The sequence below is a fragment of the Drosophila arizonae genome, chromosome 5 (assembly GCF_054131065.1).
Source record: "Drosophila arizonae isolate 15081-1271.41 chromosome 5, UAZ_ARI_1.0, whole genome shotgun sequence".
NCBI classification, from domain to species: Eukaryota; Metazoa; Arthropoda; class Insecta; order Diptera; family Drosophilidae; genus Drosophila; species Drosophila arizonae.
In genome coordinates, this window is record NC_142925.1 from 1,441,332 (window position 1) to 1,462,097 (window position 20,766).

The 20,766-nt window shown below is 40.3% G+C and overlaps 3 protein-coding genes and 1 long non-coding RNA gene across 4 annotated transcripts in view; 2 read left to right on the forward strand and 2 right to left on the reverse strand.

Moving 5' to 3' along the window:
- LOC149268357 (uncharacterized) overlaps positions 1–18,255 on the reverse strand; it is a 123,461-nt gene extending 105,206 nt beyond the window's left edge. Inside the window, exon 1 of the long non-coding RNA XR_016270269.1 lies at positions 17,969–18,255. This is a non-coding gene — a long non-coding RNA (uncharacterized LOC149268357). The remainder of the gene's footprint in view (positions 1–17,968) is intronic.
- Positions 6,345–6,989, forward strand: LOC149268359 (uncharacterized). Its single transcript, XM_089471206.1, has one exon. It carries the CDS (start codon positions 6,398–6,400, stop codon positions 6,968–6,970), a length of 573 nt encoding a protein of 190 aa, XP_089327332.1. The 5' UTR covers positions 6,345–6,397; the 3' UTR covers positions 6,971–6,989.
- On the forward strand, positions 7,119–8,230 carry LOC149268360 (uncharacterized). The gene has a single exon (XM_089471205.1). It carries the CDS (start codon positions 7,210–7,212, stop codon positions 8,137–8,139), a length of 930 nt encoding a protein of 309 aa, XP_089327331.1. The 5' UTR covers positions 7,119–7,209; the 3' UTR covers positions 8,140–8,230.
- Positions 13,430–16,271, reverse strand: LOC149268361 (uncharacterized). Its single transcript, XM_089470186.1, has 2 exons — positions 16,038–16,271; positions 13,430–15,969 (listed from the first exon to the last, which is right to left on the reverse strand). Exons 1-2 carry the CDS (start codon positions 16,093–16,095, stop codon positions 13,880–13,882), a joined length of 2,148 nt encoding a protein of 715 aa, XP_089326312.1. The 5' UTR covers positions 16,096–16,271; the 3' UTR covers positions 13,430–13,879.
- Positions 18,256–20,766: the final 2,511 nt, after the last annotated feature.

A 20,766-nucleotide genomic window follows, 5' to 3' on the forward strand; every position in this document is an offset into this window, starting at 1 on the left:
ATCAATTTACTACCTCATATATTTGGTATACCAGCTCAAATCAATTTTTCCATTTGAAATCTCGTTTTGCATAATTTAAAGACAGTTTTTTTGTTTTTGGTAGCTTTCTTTTTTATTTATCATCAACATAAATGGATATACCTGGTGTACAGGCAAGGCCTAGCTTCGGTATTTTCGTGCAAATTCTCACAGTATCAAGTCTTCTTCTTGGAGGTCGGTTCACCGGAGGTCGATACACAGGAGGTCGATACACTGGAGGTGGATACACTGGGTGTGGATACACTGGGTGTGGGTACACTGGGTGTGAGTACACGGGGGGTGCATACACTGGAGGTGGATAAGCCGGGGGTGGATAAGCCGGAGGTGGATAAGCCGGAGGTGTATAAGCCGGCGGTGGATAAGCCGGAGGTGGGCCAGGTTGCGGCGGATATATAGGATGTGGTCGATGTGGAGGAGGTGGAGGAGGTGGTCCTGGACGAATAGGAGTCGGTCTCGTTTGGCACGGATAAAAGTAGGTATGATTCTGAACAGTCGTATTGCAGTAATACGGATAAGCGAATCTAGCCAACTTAATATCAGCATAGTCAGCGAGAGCCTCGCCTTGCCTCAGATCGTCATACTCATCATCAGATGTATAATCGTCACTGTAGTCCTCCTCAGTGGGCAGTGCTAGAACCGCAAGGGCAGAGCACAAAAACAAAGTCAGCCCCAAGCAGAAGGTCGCTTTGGAGTTCATTTCGTAAGCGTGTCTTTCTAAATGGCTGGCTTTGTCTTTCACAAATATGTTTTTATAGACAAAAGATATGTATATTAATTATGGCCAATGATTGACCCCTAATGCATTCAGCATGCGGACACACTTAACCCAATTTCACCAACTAAGTGGACTGGTCCAGAATGAAATATTTTTCACATTTGACACGGCCGCTAAAAAAAAGAGAGCCGCATCCATAATCAAACGATCTATTCTAATTCAAATTAGTCGAGCTCATATCGTCAGCTTTGGGAGCACGGAGGGGCGAAAAAAATCAAAAATTTATGAAAATCAATGTATATCGGATTAAATTTGGCTTTGAATAAATTAAGAATATATATGTATTTTTATATGCAGCTTGAGATCGGAATCTCATTAATTATTAGTTTGAAACTTTTTTTAAGACCATTTAAACTTTATAACTTGCTAATTCGAATTAAGAATAAAATAATTGGTAGAGCTTAGTTAATAAAAAAATTTGGGAAAAATTTAGGGATTATAATATACCTATAATGCAAGGTAATTAAGGGGTCACTAATACTAATACTAATACTCAAACTAATACTATTTAATTCAACTAATAATTGTAATTAACTACAACGATTATTTAATAATGAGAACAAATATATAATTATAATTCAATATTATTATAAGAACAATAATAATACTGCTAATATTTGTATTTACTATAATATAAATAACTGTATTAAGACATACTGTTTTTAAGGAAGAGCCCAATGCCGCTATCTGCTTTCGAAGTTACGACGAGTCGCTTGAAAATTAAATCTGTAGTTCATAGATAGCAGCGAGTATTAAGTCTTGTATCTGAGATAAAAGAGCTTGTGCGAAAATTAAACAAGTGTTCAAATGCCATCGGCTATGAATTAAAAACTCGATTTGCTGAGAAGTCTTTAAAGTAGACATGAATGAACATGTTAGTTTGAGATAGTTCTAATTCATCATTACTCATTAGTTGAACCAATGCTAAATGCTCATTATCATATTTTGAGTAAATAAGGTCAAAGCCTTACGAAATGAGTGGAATTTTTACGGGAATATGCACAGTCTTCAACACGTGATATGCTTAAAAAGTTCTACTTCATCGGTACTCATTAGTTGAATCAATATTATGTACTCATTAGCATATTCGGCCTAAATAAGGTCAAAGCTCAACGCAACGAGTGAAACTTTGAAGTGAATGTGCAAAAATCTTCTACACGTTTTCCCCAACGCTTCAGGGACTTGACATTCAACAATTTAACTTACCTAATTAGTTAAATGATTCAAACTTTCATTCACACTTTGATGACGCATATAGTCGGAGCTAATTTAAATTCCAAATAAAGAATTCAAATATTATTGGTCGACATATCAACTTTGACATGGGAGATATTAAATTGAGTTTGAAATATATGCACATATTCTAGGAAACATATATTACTAAAACAGGTAAGAAGGCTACAGTCGAGACTGCTCGACTGGGAGATACCCTGAACCCTCAAAGCTGATATTCTACTCATTCTGCACTTCTTTTATGCACACATGCATGCCCACGCACGTATATCACGCGCTCTGCTGACTGCGTTGTCAGCAGCGACAGAGCTTGGACTGTACTACAGTGTGGGCAATATTATGAGAATTTATTTGGTAAATAAATTCTCTTGTATTAAGACTATCTTAATGAAACTTTCAGAACGTAATCATAATGCTCAAATGTATGTATATTCCAAAGTACAAGTTTCTAGTACTGGAAAAAGATTTTTTATAAGTTGCTGGGATATCCAAACTGGGTATCTAAACTGTATATACACAGTAAATCTGAAGTCTCCAGGTCTAAAAGTGTTCAAATTAGGCGAAAAAACCTCAATTTTTCGATTATTTTCGATAAAAAAGTTATCGGATCAGTTATCGAAAAAATATGATAAACTTGTACTGCCTATGGTATACACGAGTATGCATGTCGAATTTCAGCTCCCTAGCTCTTATAGCTTCTGAGATCTAGGCGTTCATACGGACGGATGGACGGACGGACTGACAGACTATGTGAGTCGACGTCCGCTCGTCGTCCTGATCAAGAATATATATACTTTATAGGGTCTGCGAAGATTCCTTCTGCCTGTTACATACTCGACAAAACCATTATACCCTGATTTCGCATTTTCAATGGGTTCAGGGTATAAAAATTGATCTCGCACGGATGGTAACTATTTCTGCGCCGCGCCGATTTGCATATCTAATCGGGAAAACATTAATGAACTACGAACTCGTGTGCCGACACGCCTCAACAAAATCAACTCTATATAAATACGCTCCGCCGTGCTCAGAGGATCAGTTCAAATAATAAAATCAAATCAATAGGCCACACAGATGAATATGTTCAAATTTAGTTGCGCATTGCTCGTGCTCTGTGCATTGGCGCGAACGCAAGCGGTCAAGGTTCGGACACAGGCTCGAGCGGGTGCAGTGCTGCCCATTTCTGCTGACGATGTGGACGAGGAGCCTGAGCAAGAGGGTCGTGTGTTTTCGATTATACGCGATTCGGATCGGGACAAATATCATGATGACAGGCCTATTATAATACAGCAGCCACATCAGCCATCATATCCACACTATCCATCTTATCCGAGTATCCAGCCGCCGCATCCACATCCATATCCGCAGCCTTATCCACAGCCGATCCCGTACCCAGTGCCATTCCCTCACCATCACCATTCACAACCACCAACGATTATTAAGCCCGTCATAAAACCAGTTTATCGTCCACGTCCTGGCTGGGGCGGTGGCTATGGCGGCTATGGTGGCTATGGTGGTTTGGGTGGTTTTCGCTTACCGTTCATCAACATAACCTATGCACCCGTTATGGCTGCAGCTTCAACTGGCACCAGCACCGGCACCGGCACTGGAACCGGCACTGGAACTGGCACTGGAACCGGCACTGGCACCGGCACTGGCACCGGCACGGGCACTGGCCCGGACGACGGTAGAATAGCCAATCTAATGGAATTGAATGGCTTAGCTGAGCTGTTGGGTCAGGCCTTGAGTCAATCACAACAATTCACAAGCCAGAATACATTTCAGCCTCATCAGCGATTCTATCAAGCGAATCCACAGCAATTCTATGCTCAATCCACTGACGGTCAACTCTTTGCCTCAAATGTGATTCAGCCACAGCTGCAGCAGCCGGCGCAGCTATTTGATGAGCTCGACACTATTCAGAATGCGAAGAGAACTCAATACCTAGTGCGTCGCACTCAGAAATCAAAGAAGAAGAAGAACAAGAAGCGATCGCAACAACTGGTGTACCTGGCCGTCGCACCTGAAGCCGACTCTGATGCACAATCCACACTAACGGAGGAGGCTGCCTAATTGCGAGCAAGCAAAGAACTTGTGAAATCATAATAATAAAAATATTTTTAAATAAAATTCTTTATAAAATTGTATATTATATTTTAGTGTGCTATATGATTTGATTTTTTTTAAGGGTTTTCAGTTTTTCTATTCTAAGAAAAGTAAGTAAACCAATATCAGAAGGTTTACAAATATTTGCAGCATTTTGAAGAGTCTACGTGCTTTAAAAATAACTCGAGTCATTTTTATTTCCAACTAAATAAAAATTGAGCATGCTAAACTTAACAATTTTTATTTTTTATTAAAGTCGTGGTTAATTATTAAAATCTTATTTTTAAAAAATTTTTAATTTTAATTACTTTTACATAAAATTTTGTTTGTTTGGCAATGTATTGATTATCATCATTTATTTATATACTATTTATTTTTGTTGTACATAATACATCTAAACAAATTAAATTGCTTTACTATTAAATAATTGACAAATAATTTTTTAATATATATTATTATTTTATTTTATATTATTCTTATTATTATGTATACGTAGCGCATAAATATCATAAAAATTAAAAGCCGTAAAATATAGTAGTAGTAAAATACATCCATTTTTTTTTTTTTATAAAATATTTTTATTTAAATGTTTTTTATTATTTTATAAATTATTTGTAATTTTTTTGTTTTATAACATTTTTTTTTTATTTTAAATTTTTTTTATAAAATTTTTTGAAAACCTTTTTTTTTTAGATAAGAATAAATTTAATTTTTTTTAATGCAAATTTTTAACAAAATTAATTATTTTTATTTAAAAAAAAAAAACTTTGAAAGTTAAGGACTTTTGCCAATTATGCAAATGACATCGAGTTAATATTTTTTTTATAGCGAAAAGACTCCCCGGCAGGCGGGAACTTAAATCAGAAAACTAAAATCTAATTAGTTAAATGTCAATTATTTATTCAAATAGAAACTCAATTTAAATATGTGGTGAAAATATTGGGTCAAAATGGAGTCGAATGGCATGTTATAAAAGGCAGGCCGATCTGTGGGACCCTGGTCAGTACGTCAAACGCAATACGCCTAACGAGATGTCAATGTGCCGGCAGCTCCACCTGCTGTTGCTGTTGTTGGTTCTTGTTGCTGCAGCAGACAGCAAATCGATCGCAGCACAACAGGAGCTGCGACAAGCGCATCCGAGTCGCGTTGTGCTGGAATTGCCAACGATCAATTTCACCAGACTTTATAATGAGCGACCGTTGATGCATTTCAGTCGCCTCTACAATAGGCTTTTCAATTCCGCCAAAGAGAAGCCAGAGGAAAACAATGTCAGTAAGGAAGACGAAGAAGAAGCAGCAGAAGCGCAAAGAGAAGAGTTGCCATATCCCTGGAAAGGCAACTATGATCCAATTAGCGGCCGACAGTTCAGCTCGAGTCAAGTGCTCAATGTACAAATACCGAATCAGGCAAATGGCCAACAATTCTATGGCAGCTTTGATGGCTTTAGCTATGGCGGAGGCGGGGCAGGAGCTGCAGCTGGATTTGGCTTTGGAGCTGGCACTGGCCAGGGCTATGGCTTCACATTTCCGGGCTATCCACAGATCTTTGGCTCAAGCGATTATAATCACGTACCTACCGTACAGGTGTTCGAGCAGCCCGGCTTTGGCATTGGCTCCCCCTCTAATTATTACAATCTGATTGCGACGAATGTTGATCAGCCAAACGACGTCTTAGCGCCCTATCGACAGTGGGTGCAAGAGCAGGAACTTTTCAGTCCAAGGCCAGCGTTGGCCTACGACGACGGGCTGGACTATGGCGAGGAGTTGGAAGATGTGGAGGTGGAGAACGACTTTGGGTACGATAAAGACGACGATGAAGACGAAAATGAGTTAGATGAATACGACGACTATGGCTTTGGGGAAGACGAGGGAGAAGATGAACTGTGGCGCCAAGCCGATGGCAGCTCAAAAGTCAAACGAAAGAAAAATCAAAACAAAATCAAAAGCAAAGCGAAGCCAGGCAAGAAGAAGCGCAAGCAACAGCGAGCGGCAAAGTGAATTATTTATTAATTAATTAGGGTGTTAAATAAATGGACTGAAAGAGATTGTTATAAATATGAGCAACAAACTAAAAAAAATATATATATATATTTATATATATATTTTTTATTATTCTCTGTTTGGTGAAATTTCTCCGCTTTGGTGAATTTCACTATTTAGCAATTCTCAATTCAATTTGAGAGTTTACTAAATATGCAAAAGCTTCGATAGCGTCATTTCAGTTGGTCAGCGAACTCGCAGCGCTATGAAGCGACAAACAGCCCTAGATTTGATTGCGCTGATCTGTCTATTGGCGGCAGAGATTCAAAGCCAGCCTGTACTGGTGTACATCAGGGAGAGGAGCGATGCTCGTACGACTCTGCCTTTGCTATTGCTGCTCAGCTATCGGCCACAAGTCGGCGTCCCCATTCCCATTCCCATACGACGGCCGCTAGATGAGCCAACGATAATGAGGCAGCCGCCAGTACAAAGCGATGAGCCGGTCGATGCCAACGCCCAAATACGGGAACAGTTCTTGCAAGGTATACTACAAGGCCTGCAGTCCACGGAGGGCGGAGTTACCGTCCCGCCCGCTGTGCTCGCCGATGTGCTGCAACAGGTGCAGACAACGAAGACGACGACGACCACGACGACGACGACTAGAGCACCTAAAACGATGTTAGAGGATGTAGCTAAAGAGCCCAACAGCAATGACAATGACCCCGATTACGATTATATAGACTTTAAGAACGGTTCTCGCATCAAATACGAACTGGATAATGATCAGCAGTTAAATAATTCGCAGTTTGCCAATAAAAGACCAGTCCGAGCGATCTAGTGCCGGCGCGGTCATTAGCTTAAGCTGATTTACAAAAGCCCAAAAATGTTGCTATTCTATTTAAGTTGGAGAAAAAAAGATAATAAATTCAGCCATACACACACACCCAAGCTAAATAGCCATACATATTATATATAAGCACTCGAGCTGCTTTTGGAACTATTCAGTTCTAGACGTGGTGCTGCTTGGACGACGTGAAAGAATCTGATTAAATAAAAGTTTGGTCTTCAAATCAAAATATGTTAATTGATCGCGTTTGGCTATTGCTGCTACTGGCCGGCCCTATATGGGCACAATATTCCGCGTATTACCCAAATCAATGGCCACCGTCACAGGCACCGACTGGCTATAGTCCATATAGTCCATATAGTCCATATAGTCCATATAGTGCATATAGTGCAACCAATTATGACAGGACGACCTGGGAGTACTACAACTACCTTTACTTCTTGGCCCTTGAGAGATATAATTTGTATTATCAAAATTTAGCTAACCAAGCTACGACAACTACAACCACTGCAAGACCGCCAACCTCAACAACCCCAACACCTACAACATCGACAGCTATTCCCACTTCCACTGGAACACCTACAACATCGACAGCTATTCCCACTTCCACTGGAACACCCACAACGTCGACAGCTATTCCCACTTCCACTGGAGCACCCACAACGTCTACAGCTATTCCCACTTCCACTGGAGCACCCACAACGTCGACAGCTATTCCCACTTCCACTGGAGCACCCACAACGTCGACAGCTATTCCCACTTCCACTGCAGCACCCACAACGTCGACAGCTATTCCCACTACCACTGCAGCACCCACAACGTCGACAGCCGTTCCCACTACTCCTAGCACTGGTACAACCGTAAACGCTATTCCCACTCGTCGCTTTCATCCGATAAACTATGGAAATGGGTATTACGCTAATGATGATGATCTATATGATCCAGCTGCTGCTCTTGGTAATGATGATGATGATGACGCACATACATCACTTATCTTTGAGCCCGACAGGCAATTCGTACACCTCACTGATAAGAACGGAGAGCCCCTTATATTGATAGCGCCCAACCAGAAGCCATTGAGACGTCCCGTCGGAGCTACCCATCCCGGTTACACCTACTACAAGTCACAGCCGCAGGCAAATCAGTTTATCCAAGCTTGACTCCAGTTAATTAGACTAGAAAGTTATTCGCATATTTCTGACGATTGACGAAATGAGATAATAAAGATAACAATTGTAATTTATTAAACGACATTAGCGTAAGTCCCTATAAAATCATTTGCTGGGTCCAAACGTCAACTCAGTATCACGTCCAACTCTAAGCTAAACAGTTAGCCGAAGGACAACAACAAGAATGTTGATCAACTCCGTTTTCCTGTTGGCGCTAGCTGCTGGCTCCACTTGGGCTACAGTCTTAAAGACTATGTCATATACCGTCCCCGTGCCTGTTTGGGATGTCAGCGGTAGCTACGCACGTCTGGTTAAAGTTCTTAGGGCTCCATCGTATCGATGGTCGATACACCAAAAGTATTTCCAATTCCCTGATGATCACAGTCATGACTATCACGATGAACTCACATGGAGCAACGAAATGCCAGTATTTTCGAAGCCAATGCATTTGTTCAACTATCGTCATCGCAAAGCAACAACAACAACAACCACGACAACGACAACGACAGCTCCTATAACAAAGCCAACACCGATAGTAGCATCATTTGAAGAAACTACGGTGAATCCAATGATGGAGGGAATAAAGGATGATCTCTCAGCTGATCCAGCTTTATTGCAAATGAAGAAGAAGCATAAGCAGACTAAGTCTAAACTTAGTTTTTCATCGCATTCAGCTTCCCTCCTGTGCAGCTTCAGTCGACGTCTGTGTCATCTGCCCGATGATATGCAATTGGTCAAACTCCAACAGCCTTTGGTATTCGCAGCACCCGGCAGCAAGATTCCGACTCAAAGATATTTAGCTAATGCGAAGCTCTCTCCCCGTCACGTTTCGTCGATGTTTTATTGAGTTCGGTTACGCAATGCAGCTTATTAAACTAGAAAGTTATTCAAGCAGTCTATAAATATCTGCAACAGCACAATGATAATAATAATAATAATAAAGCGTTTTATTATTGTCCTAATCTCTTAGCTGTGGCTGACTCATTGATAGACTTATTGTTATCGAATCGAGCAACTGTATAAAATCAGTTCACCGATCGCCTTGGAGGCTCAGTTTTTCTCTATGGCAGTTCGTGCGAAGATATAAATGTTAGCCTATACCCTGTGTTTAGTGCTGCTAGCGGCTAGCTCAGCTGTCGGCATATCGGTTCGTCGTGGTGAATCTAGAGTGCCGGTGCCCGCTTCGGATCTAAAGGATGCCTATATGCAGTTAAGGGACGCCTTTAGAGGAGCCTCTATTAAAATAAATTTATACGATGACAATAATAACGTGGAAGAGCAAGATCCTGACGATTATTACTATCCACCCAGTTGGAACTATCCGGCTAAGCCTATTGGACCACTCTACCCAATCCCCTACCCCTATCCAACAGCAGAGATACCAACAGAGCCACCAACTATGCCCACAAAACAAACATTTCTTCGTCGAATATTCAACAGACCAAGTGAAACATCGTCAAAAATACCAAGAAGACGTCTTATCTCCCATCTCTTTCTACCCAATAATATATTTAGCGTATCTGAAGCATAATGCGATTTCATTAGTGTAGAAAATTATTTATTGCATAGTCCTATACGTTTGTATATATCTTATCAATATAATTACAGAATTTTAAATGTTATTGTAATTTTTTTTGATTGGGTCTGTTTTCTGTATAAATTCTATGCGTGCAACAACTCTGGCGGAAAGTTCCTATTAATCTAAGCCAGTATGCAATATCTCACGGTTCGTCCCATAATGGATATATTTACATCAATCGACCGATGACACGTGCCTGTTCCACAAAGCCGCCTCTCTCAACAGCTGCCCCTCCTTCATAGTTTTTGTTGTGCTGTGTTGGCTATAAGGTATGCCAATGAATTAATCTTGCGGAAAATCCAAATACCTCTCCCTACTTTTCAGATGGTAACCTTAAACGGTTTCGCATATGCACAGCGGTGGTCGCTGGCTTCATCAAGTGATAATTGTTTCCCATTGTCTTTAGAGTATTGTTGAAGTTTTCTCGATGCCTCAGGCCGCCATCAGTCATTCATGTACGCATGCTGTCATATTTTGGCATAAACTTCGTTTATATAAGAATCACTCTACCCGTAGTAGCGCTTAGTTAAATTCTGTGACTAAAACTAAAACGATTCGACGATGTTCATAAGTCGCGTGTGCCTTTGGCTCATGCTGGCAATGCCTGCTTGGAGTCAAGCAAAAGAGGATGTAGGACAGATGAGATTGAATATGCCTGGTTGGGATATGAGCGACTTGTATTCGCGTATAACAAACGTGTTTAGCAATTCGCACAAACGGCAAAAAACCAGACCAGAAGCGGTGGATCCAGTCGCCATTGATGATTACTATAATGTTTACTGGCAGAACTATTATTTGCAAAATCCGCCATATATTCAGTATGTGCCCTTGCCACGGCCACCGCCAAGACCAAGGCCCTCACGTCGACCTCGACCCTCTCGCCGGCCTCGACCCACAACTACAAGAAGACCTATGATTGCTTCAACAACTGCCGCAACAACCTCAACCACACGTGCCACAACTACACGAACAACTGCAGGAACAACAACCGAACCACCCACAGAGACAACAACAGCACAATATACTTCTCCAAGGCCGTCCGGTACGGTACGTTATAAAAAATACGTTATGTCACTTGACAACTCCGATGATCTCCAGCCGGAGCAACAGTTGTCTGTCAAGACGCAGCCGCAATCGATGTCTTCTCTTTGCCATTATCATCCCGAGCTCTGCGATGAGCCTGAAAATGCGCACTTTATGGAATTAATTGATGGAAATGGTCATGCCTTCATATTGATATCTCCACCTACAACAACAAGAAAGCCTCTTAGACTCGCCAGGAAACCAACACGCCGATATTTTAGTCAAAGCCAATTTGATTCGGACGGTATCTATAAGACAGCATCACAATATCAGGGAAGAAATGCGAACTCCCGTTTGATGCCAAGACGTTCGCATAAACGAAAAAACAAAAAGCAATAAAGTTGAGTATTGAAAGAAATGTAAATTATTTGTGGATAATAAAAATCCCTAATTAGAAATAAACTTCATATTAAGCTCTTAACAAGGAAAAACTTAAGCCGAATAAAAGTTTTGAAGTACTCAAACTTGATCAGTTCCAAGAAGTCAGCAGCAAATGAACTCAAAAATTCTATTAGAAATACATATTTAGATATGACAATAAATTTTCTGGCTGTCTTTTTACAAATCTGAGATCATATTTTTAATAAAAGGACTATGATATATGAGCACCTATTCATAAGGTGTTTTGTTCGAGTAACTTTCATTTTTCTATATACAAAAACAAGTTTTTGGGCTCTGAACGGGCCAGTCGTTAGCGAGCTGCAAGAGCAGCAGGTACTTAGTGCTTAAGCAATGCGGGCAACACGAATTATGCCATTAGTGCCGTTGCCGCTGCCGCTGCTGCTGCTGTTGCTGCTGGTCGTACGCAGCAGAGCTGAGGAGCAGAGCGCCGCACACCTACAGCAAATACCACAATTAAGCCACGAGCAGGTGGCCCTAATCGCAGCCAATGCAACAGCGCGCTGTCAGCTAGTGCCGCAGCTTTGCGATTGGCAGCTGCACCTGTACGAGGGGCATGCCTTCCAGGTGAGCTTACCTGAGACTGGACCTGAGCAAGACGAGCAGCTGCCCAGTGAACCAAACACACAACAACTGCTCTTCACAGTGCCCAGTGCTGAGCATGAGCAAATGCTGTTAATCTATGCGCAGGTGGAGCGGAAGGCGAAGCCCAGCTTGAAAACCAGAAACAAATCAAAGTCAAAGTCAGGGAAAAGAAAGCGCCGTCTTATGTCAACAAACTGAAAGACAGGTTCGAGAAACACCGTAAAGCTCAATAAATCAAAACATAGAATAAACAAAGAAATAAAAAATAAAATAAACCAACACCAAACGCTTAAAAAGCTTAAGATTCATTATAGTTTATTTTGTTGTTGATTTTTTTTTATCTACCGAACCATTCAGTAGCAAATGCCTGGCGGCTGGTCCGATCACACGATAAATAATATCTATTTAGCTCATTAATGTCTAATTCACACCAAGTCAGTTGGCTCTGACGCGGAAGCCGTTCGACCGCTTTCAACTTTAACCTGTGACCACGCGAACCCTGGCTTAAAATCCCAACAACAACAACAAAAATGACATCAACAACAAAAACAAAGAGTTTCTCAATCCTATGCGTATTTAATTAGGCGTGAACCCTAAGCTCTTCTTTTCTATTTGTTCAATTAAATATTAATGAATTTGGACCCACGAAGCGGCAATGTGAATGAAAAAGTCGAGAAGTCAGCTTGAGACCTTTGACAGCGCCAAATTTACCTAAGAGGTCGTGCAAAAGTAACAAGAAAAACATCAACAATGTCTTATTCATTATTAAACAGATTTGCATACGCAAAACTCTAACCATAGAAATAGCTGAGAAAGCGCAAGTGAAACTCGTGAAAAAAGACAACGCAAAAAAATGTGAAAGACATTCATCAAATAATTAGCAGCTCATTCACAGCAAACAAATAAAATATTCATAATTTTGACTTACTTTTGGCGATTCTAGGCATAGGGTTATGTTTGGGGTAGGACCGAAGAGCTCGTATATGTGTTGGTCTAAGTTTCCTGCAATGCCAAGATATGCTTAACCAGTCTTAAGATAAATGTATTTCGCTAGATTTTACCTGTTTCATTAGTCTTGACATGTTCGGGGCATATTGATTGTATCATATTGAATCATGTATGACAGAAATGTAAGTTCATTCGGGGTATATTAATTGATGTATTGAATGATGTGTGGCAGAAATGTAAACTTCATGTTCAAGGTATCTCATAGTTTCGTATTCCCCACCAGTTTTCTTTTCTGAATGTTTTATTAGTAATAGATCCAAAGTTTAGCTAGGTATCATATGAGATATTCTTAGCAAAGAACCTATAATTTAAGATGTTTACGTCTACATATAGAACAAATCTCGTTCTCGTTCCAGCTTCAAGATTTGTTCTATATCTAAACGAGTAGCTCGAATGACGATTACCAATAAAATGTTTATATTTATATAATATAATAATTACAATAATAATAAATTAATATAATAAACATATTTCTATCAATTTCAACTAGATTTACACTCAGATTATTTAATTTTAAATCATAAATTTATTTATTTTATTGAAAGTCCTAAAGAGGCTTCCCAGAAATCAATATATGGTTTTTGACATTACAAATCTTAAAGTAAATTATAAATTATTTCAGTACTAATTAAGTCTAAATACGTATGGTAATCCTATAATATATTTATATTTAATTTTTTCCTCAATGCCAATTAAAGCCTACGTCAAACATTTCATTATAGCTCCTCTTTCAAGTCCCTCTCCCACCACCGCTCTGACATTGTAATCTCAGCTATTTAAGACTTGTACATTCAATCGTAAAAACGTATACAAGTGCGTATACAAACTAGTTAGATTGAACGAGCTTCACAACTTTTTAGCGTTCATTGTTGTAGTTTTACGATTATATTTTATTTTGTATTGCCCAGTACGAAAAAAAGAAGAAACATTCAGAAGAAGCATAAACTTACATGCTTGCGTTTGCTGGTAATCAACCCAAAGAGCTTGAAAAGCGGAAATTCAATTCAACACTGGCCAAGCCAAACCCAACTTAGCAGCTAAAACCCAGATACCCACTCACACTAAATTCACAATCTCCTATTCTCCCGCTCCAATCGGTTCTTCTGTCCGCATCCGTTGGGCCCGTTCGTCGTTGGCGTCGTCATCGTCAGTGATGCTATCATAGATCGTATTCAAAAATTTTCTAATTTCCGCATATGGTAGTATCTGCCACCAATTTGTCGTAGTTTCGATTTCCTGCTCATCAGTAGGTCGTCGCTTGCCCTTGCCTTTGGTTGTCTTTTGCCCCATTTTCCCGGTTTGCCCCTTTTGCTCCTTTTGCCCCTTTTGCATTGGTTGGCGCTTGTCCTGTGAGCTGATTTCCGTTGTCGCCTTGACATCTGCTGTCTGTCCAACAGCCGTCATCAGCTTTCGAGTCGGAGCTGGAGCCCGAGCTGGAACTGGAGCTGGAGTGGGTCCTGCTTTCGGCTTTGTATCAATTTCATTTGGTTTGTGTGTCTTTGTTTTTTGTGTTTTCGCTTGCGTTCGCTTACGCTTCGACTTCACTCGTAGAGGCTTATCTACTGCTGCTGGTCCTACTTCAGCTCCAGCAGCATCAGCTTCTGGCTTGGACTCGAGCTTTGGCTTGCCCGACATATTCATGCCAGTTGCTGGGCCATCATTGTCATTTTGGCTGTCATCTTTCTTGGCTGCATTCACAGCAGCAATGTGTGCGTCGGCAACATTCTGATCAGGCTTCGGATTCAGCTGCAACTGAAGTGCGACTGGCTCCAATTTCTCATCTTCTTGCTTTGGCTTGTCCATTAGCTGCTCTTGCTTTGCTCCAGTTTGATGTTCTTTCAACTGTGTCTGCATCTCAATTTGTTGCTGCTCCACTGTTTGCTGTTGCTTGAGCTCTGCCGTCTGCTGATCTAGCTTTAGCATCTGCTCTTGTGGGTCAACTTCCTTCTGATGTCCTAGGTTCTCATCAGGCTTTGGCTCTTCTTTTCTCAGTTGCTGTGGATGCTCTTTCCTCTGCTCTGCCTCAGGCACATTTCCAACTAGATCTCTCATCTGCTCTTGTATTACCTGACTCTTCTCCATCTGCGTCTGTTCCTTTTCCGTTGTTCCGTTCAGCTCCAGCTTCAGCTCTTCTTTCCTCTTAAGCTTTTCTTCTTCCTCTTTCATTAGTTCCTCCTGCCGCTTCTTCAACTTTGACTGCTGCTCTTCTCCATCTGTCTCCGGCGTGTCTATTCGCTGCAGCTCAGTCTGTTCCTCCTCATTCTGTTCCATCAGTTTCTGTTGCTGTTCCACTAGCTGCTGTCCCTCTTCATTTGTCTGCCCGTCTATCTGCTCTAACTCCTGCTCTCCGTTCACCTGCTGCTGCTGCGTCTGCTCTTCTATCTGCCCCCTCTTAATGCCCAAGTGCTTCTGTAAGCCCTCGACCTGCACATGGTTCACATTTACAATAGTCTTCGACTGTTGTCCTGACTTCAGCTGCTCTCTTCTCTTTGCAGTTGTTGATGCCATTTCGATTGTTGTCGCATCATTTGTTCGCTTTTTGCTGTCATCCGGCAGCTTCGCCAGTTTGTCCAACTCCTGAGCTGTTTCCATTTTGGCTAGCTGAGCTTTCATTGGGCTAATTGCTCGAGTGTTCGTCAAAACTTCATTCGAGTTGCTCGGCTTTGGTTGTGCGGCTGCCACATCGTCTGCCCATCGCTCAGGTAATGCCAATTTTAGATTTAATGGACTCTGTTGCTCCGGTTTCTCCAATTCAGGTGACTTCTCAACTGACTCCTTGCCTTTGTCACTTCCCAGTGTATTTATAATCACAATTTTCTTCTTGCCCTTGTCCTGGACTTGAAACTCGTGTGAATATAATCTCAAATGCATTTGCATCTGCGCCAATTCACTATTGAGAGCAGCCAATGAAGCTGGATCCATGCTGCTCGTAGGTTCTCTACTCGAATCGAGGTTTCTGTATTCAGTTCTGGGCACTTCACTCACTCGACTGCTCAGCGCGATCTGCTCCAGCAGCCGACCCATGGGTAGAGCCTGCCCAGATCTGGGCAAGTGCTTCACCAGATTCACCACGGGCTTGTTGTAAGCATAGGCGTCCACATTGAAGGTTCCATGAGCGGGAGCACGTTTCCAATGTTTTCGTTTCACCTGGCTAAAATGCGTCGCAGCTGTTTTAGAGATTATTAACTTATTAACTCTGCGAGAACTTTCACTGGACTATCTTGTTTTGCCTTACATGTTGCCAGGCTGATGGTGATCGCCAAAGTTAACGTTAATGTTATGGGTAGCAACATAATTTCGGGCGTTCCCGTCTGTCTGTCAGCGAACTAAGCCGATTCTTCGGCATTCACGCACATTTTATCGCCTTTCAATTTGGGTCAATCGAGGCGTGGGGCCTAATTTGCATGCCAAATGTTCTCAGAATGTGAAAACATTGTCAAAATAGACGCACAACAGCAGCAACGAAAAAACAGGTTCCGCAAATGGTCAAAAGCAACGGCAATTCTGCTAGCTGTTTTTTTGTAATTTGAATATGCGTTACACTGAGAGGAATTGCGAGTGACTAAATTTTAAAATGTCTACATTGAATTATATACGCGATTAAAGCTCTTTAGGGGATTTGACTAAATAAATGTGAATACAAAGTTCTCTTATTTTTTATATATTTAATAAGAAACACATAGACGATTTTATGATTTACTCCACGATTTCTCTCAGTGCACTTCTGTTAACTCTGATGTTGATCATAAAAGACGATTGTTATGGTCACAATAAATGGCGGACACGCTGCTGACCTGTCGCAGGGCCTTGACCAATTTGCCTTTTATGCGTAGCTTAAAATCTTAATAAAGAGCCAAGAGGCAAGCGTCAAACGACGGGCGGCGAGCGAAAGGTGAAAGTTCAGATTAACATATCAAAGCTGAAAGAGATGTATGTATATGTAGATATAATACGCTGGCAAAAGGAAAGTAAGTGGCAAGCGATTTCAGAAGATAAATTGAATTTATTGTGTGACAGGAATACCCCTACTGCAGTTGCAATTCAATTTCGATGGTATTTTGGGAACTTATATTTCTCTATAAGAACATGTCAAAAGCAGTTGAAACAAAATAAAGAAAACTCCAAAAATAAACTCGAAAAAAAAAAAACTGAGACGAGAGCAACGCATAACGAAAAGAAAACCAAAAGCAAAGCAAACGGAGTGACAGTCTGCACTTAGAGCACTTAAGATAACTGTATCTTGAGACAAGTGCAGGGTCCCAGGTCCAGGAGCTGATGATGATGTCCACAGTGGAATGAAGATTTATGAAAACTGTTGACAGTTAGCTCTGTGAACCGTAAACAGTGGGCCGCAGCGCAGCCAAACGAAATTTACATGCGGACAATGGTGCAGACAGCAAGAATGGCGAATGCCAATGAATGCAACGACATAATGCAAAACGAAAGGAGCAAGAGCTTAACTATGCATAGTCGCACAATGAATACCCTAACAATTGTTTTCCATAAGTGTGGCACATTCACATGCCCAAGAGCATAAAGAAAAATCTTCTGGTTGTAGATTAAATAGGTTTTCAACCTCATTATCTGTGTAGAGTCGCATCTAAAATACCCTTACAATAAATTGCAATATATATAAATTGTTGTTATATAACTATGAGCATAATTTTGGTTATTCTCGTTTAATAACGCATATTAAGGACTCTTCGAAAACATATTATATATAAACATACATACATATAAACATATCTGTTATATATCCAAACATAATAAACAGTGTTATTTTATATATAGCTGTAATAAAAATTTATATTTAATCTACTTTATAAACTCTTAAAACTCAATTCCAATATACCCGCTTTATGCTTTTGCATTGCGTGCGTGCTATGAAAACTACGATAGAAAGAAAAGAGGCAGTAAATGACAGACAGATAGACAGCGTAACGGACGGGCACAAAGGCGCTTGTTCGCCTATGCAAGAGTGAGCGAGAGGTAGATAGAGTGAGGCTGGATGCAAAAATGCCAAGTTGCAAAAGGAGCGCAAACAAAAGGCATAAATGAAACACTTAAATATGCTTGATTTTCTTTTTCGCTGCTACAATGATTTGCTGACAGTGTTCGCCTATTCAATTACATAAATGTATAATAAATAGATCGAATAGGACTTACCCCCACACTTGAGCACTCTTAATTAATTAATTTTATACAAACATTTCACTTCACTTCACAAACGCGCAATCACTAAACGCTTAAAAGACAACTGTTCAGGAGTATGCGTTAGGTATCGATGGCTGGCTAATTGGTATCGTATCAAATTGCACGCACGATATATTGCTTGACACGAATATGCAGCATGCAGGATATACAGATAAATAAATGAGTATATAAGGAATAATATTGTTACTATACAATAATATATATGTATATAAAATTTTTGCAAATGTGTTAAGTGAAAATATTTGATGGCTGATCCTCGCTGGCTGCTGGAGCTCACGCACGTATCGATAATATTGGCTCAGCAATCGATAGCTGTATCGAATTGAGTAGTTTATCTTCTGCAGTGACCGCGTAAAGTTGTGAAATTTTCTTATTGTGCAAAGTTTTCCTATATTTTGTTTTCTTTTTTTTCAAGTGAATCGTGTTGTGTTATCTGTGTAGAGTTGGCAAAGTTAAAAGTGTATTTAAGGTAAGTAACTTTTGTGGCATTGTTGCCATAAAACTTTTGCCGCTTAAACACTGGAAAGTGACGGCAATCAGTGGCTGCCTGGCAGCCGCGCTGTTCTTGTTGTTGCCTGCACATTCTTCCAGGCAACTGGAAGACGGCGCGAGCGAGCGCCGTTCCCAGTCGCCTATGCAAATACAGTAAGAGGCAAGAGTGCAAAAGTTAAATGGATAAAGAGCGGGGAAAGCGCATGAGACAATTAAGCGCAGTGTCTTCATTAAGCAACAACAGCAAAGAGTAACGGTTGAAAGTGTGTGGGGTGAGCGAATGGCTGACTCGAAAATACCCTATAGGCAGACCTACAAATGCCATTGAATATTCGATATTAAATTACTTTTGCATATTAATTGCAATTTTTGAAGAATCTTAGGGTGTTATTAATATTATAAATGGATATATTATCTAGTGTATACATATGTTTCTATCATATAGTGTATGTGGCTAAGTTAATTAATTAATTGTTCAAATTTGTTCCTAAAATTATTGCGTGCACATTATATAAGGTATGTAAGTCAACTCATCTACCCTAGCATCAACATACCCCACTTGCTCTGCCTACTGGGTATATTAGCAATGGAATTGTAATTGAAAGTGGGCGTTGTTTGTTGGCTGTGTGGGCGTGGGCATGCAAGAACATGCTCAATCCACTTGTGGCTTATACCATTATTTATTCGATTGCAAACTTTAAAGATCGACAGAGCTTCAAGGACTTGAATTTCCAGTTGCTTTTATATTGTTGCTGCTGTGGCTGTTGTTGTTGTTGTTGAAGTGCAAATGCAAACAATTTACTTTGTCATTAGACGAACAATTTGAGCACCACTCTCTCTGTATATAGGCCACGCCCTCTCTGTCTATCTGCCCATCTGCCCATCTGCAGCTCTCAGCCTTTGTTATCCGTTTGTCAATTGCTCTGGTTCGCTCAGTTGCCTGCTCATTTGACTATTTCCAATGTCAGATTCGCTTTTTATTTTGCATTTTCCCATTTATTTATTTATTTTTGTTTGTGCTGCTCTGCTTGGGTTTTATTTTTCGGACATTCAGTTGTTGCATTTTATGAGAAGAGCAATAACAAAGTGAGCAGAAAACATGATGAAATGAGCAAGTTGTTGAAGATAGACTAGTGGATACCCTGTAGGTAATTGACAGCTGTTCATTTTATGAAAATATATACACTTGCACTGAAAGACAATGAGAGAAGACATCTCCAAATCAATTGGGACTTCACTTCAAACTTAATTTACTATAGATTTATACAGTTAAATACCCTCTATATTGGCTACAGGGTATACCAAGCCGATAAAACCATTCACAGCATTTTGTACATTTTCGTTTAATTTGAATTTCTCTATGCAAATTCCTAGCAAAAAAAAAAAAAAAAATCGAATGTTATTTTTTTTTTTTTTTTTTTTTGTTCTCGTTTTTAGCAAATTTTCGTTTCTGTGCCAAATTGTTATTGCAATTTTCTTTGTGTCTCTTGTGCACTTTTTGCAGCTCCCCCCACCCTTATATTGTTCAGCAGCTCTCGCGGTTCATTGCGTCTGTCCTTTATATGATATTCGCATTTTAGTGAATACCCCAGACCACCCATTGGCTCCCGCTCCATAAACTTCAAACATGTTTTTGATGAGTCGCTCGTAAAGCTTGCCACAACCTGCTGCAAATTGTTAAAATATTTGGTTTATGGTGAGAAAATGGAATTGCATCAAAATTTTATTGAAAAGCAGGTAATATAACTAAGGAAGATGATGTGTAATGTACTTTGAAAGACACAGGGAGAGAGAGAGAGAGAGAGAGAGAGAGAGAGAGAGAGGGGGACTAAATATGTGAGTTTAAATGGGTTTGATAGTAGATTTTGCAGTATCTAATTAGCCGCAGCGACTAAATTATAGTTGTAGTAATTATAGCTAGATAACCACTCCTAGATACGTTTATCCACTATTCGCTAAATCCCCGATTCGATAACTTCAACTCATACAAATTTGTATTAATTTTCGCTTAATGCTTTTCAATTTCAGTTTCAAAATATAGCCGTTATTTTTGGGCAACAACAAAATGGAAGCAAACGGGTGCATGGCGCTTAATGGATGAGAGCGCTAATCAAATTGGCCTGGCTAATTGTTATGCAAAAACCGAAATCAGGCTCCCCGAATAACAATCGATGGCCATAAAGCTGGCCTGCGGCTGCAGGATAAACGATGCTTTGATTTAGTGCAAGGACAACAACAACGGGGATAACAATAGCAGC

Excerpts from the sequence above, each read along its gene's own strand:
- LOC149268361 (XM_089470186.1), bottom strand. The coding sequence starts at position 16,095 with ATGTTGCTACCCATAACATTAACGTTAACTTTGGCGATCACCATCAGC. Across the intron at positions 15,970-16,037 it reads CACCATCAGCCTGGCAACAT|CTGCGACGCATTTTAGCCAG; the intron begins GTAAGGCAAAAC and ends TCTCTAAAACAG.
- LOC149268360 (XM_089471205.1), top strand. The coding sequence starts at position 7,210 with ATGTTAATTGATCGCGTTTGGCTATTGCTGCTACTGGCCGGCCCTATA.
- LOC149268359 (XM_089471206.1), top strand. The coding sequence starts at position 6,398 with ATGAAGCGACAAACAGCCCTAGATTTGATTGCGCTGATCTGTCTATTG.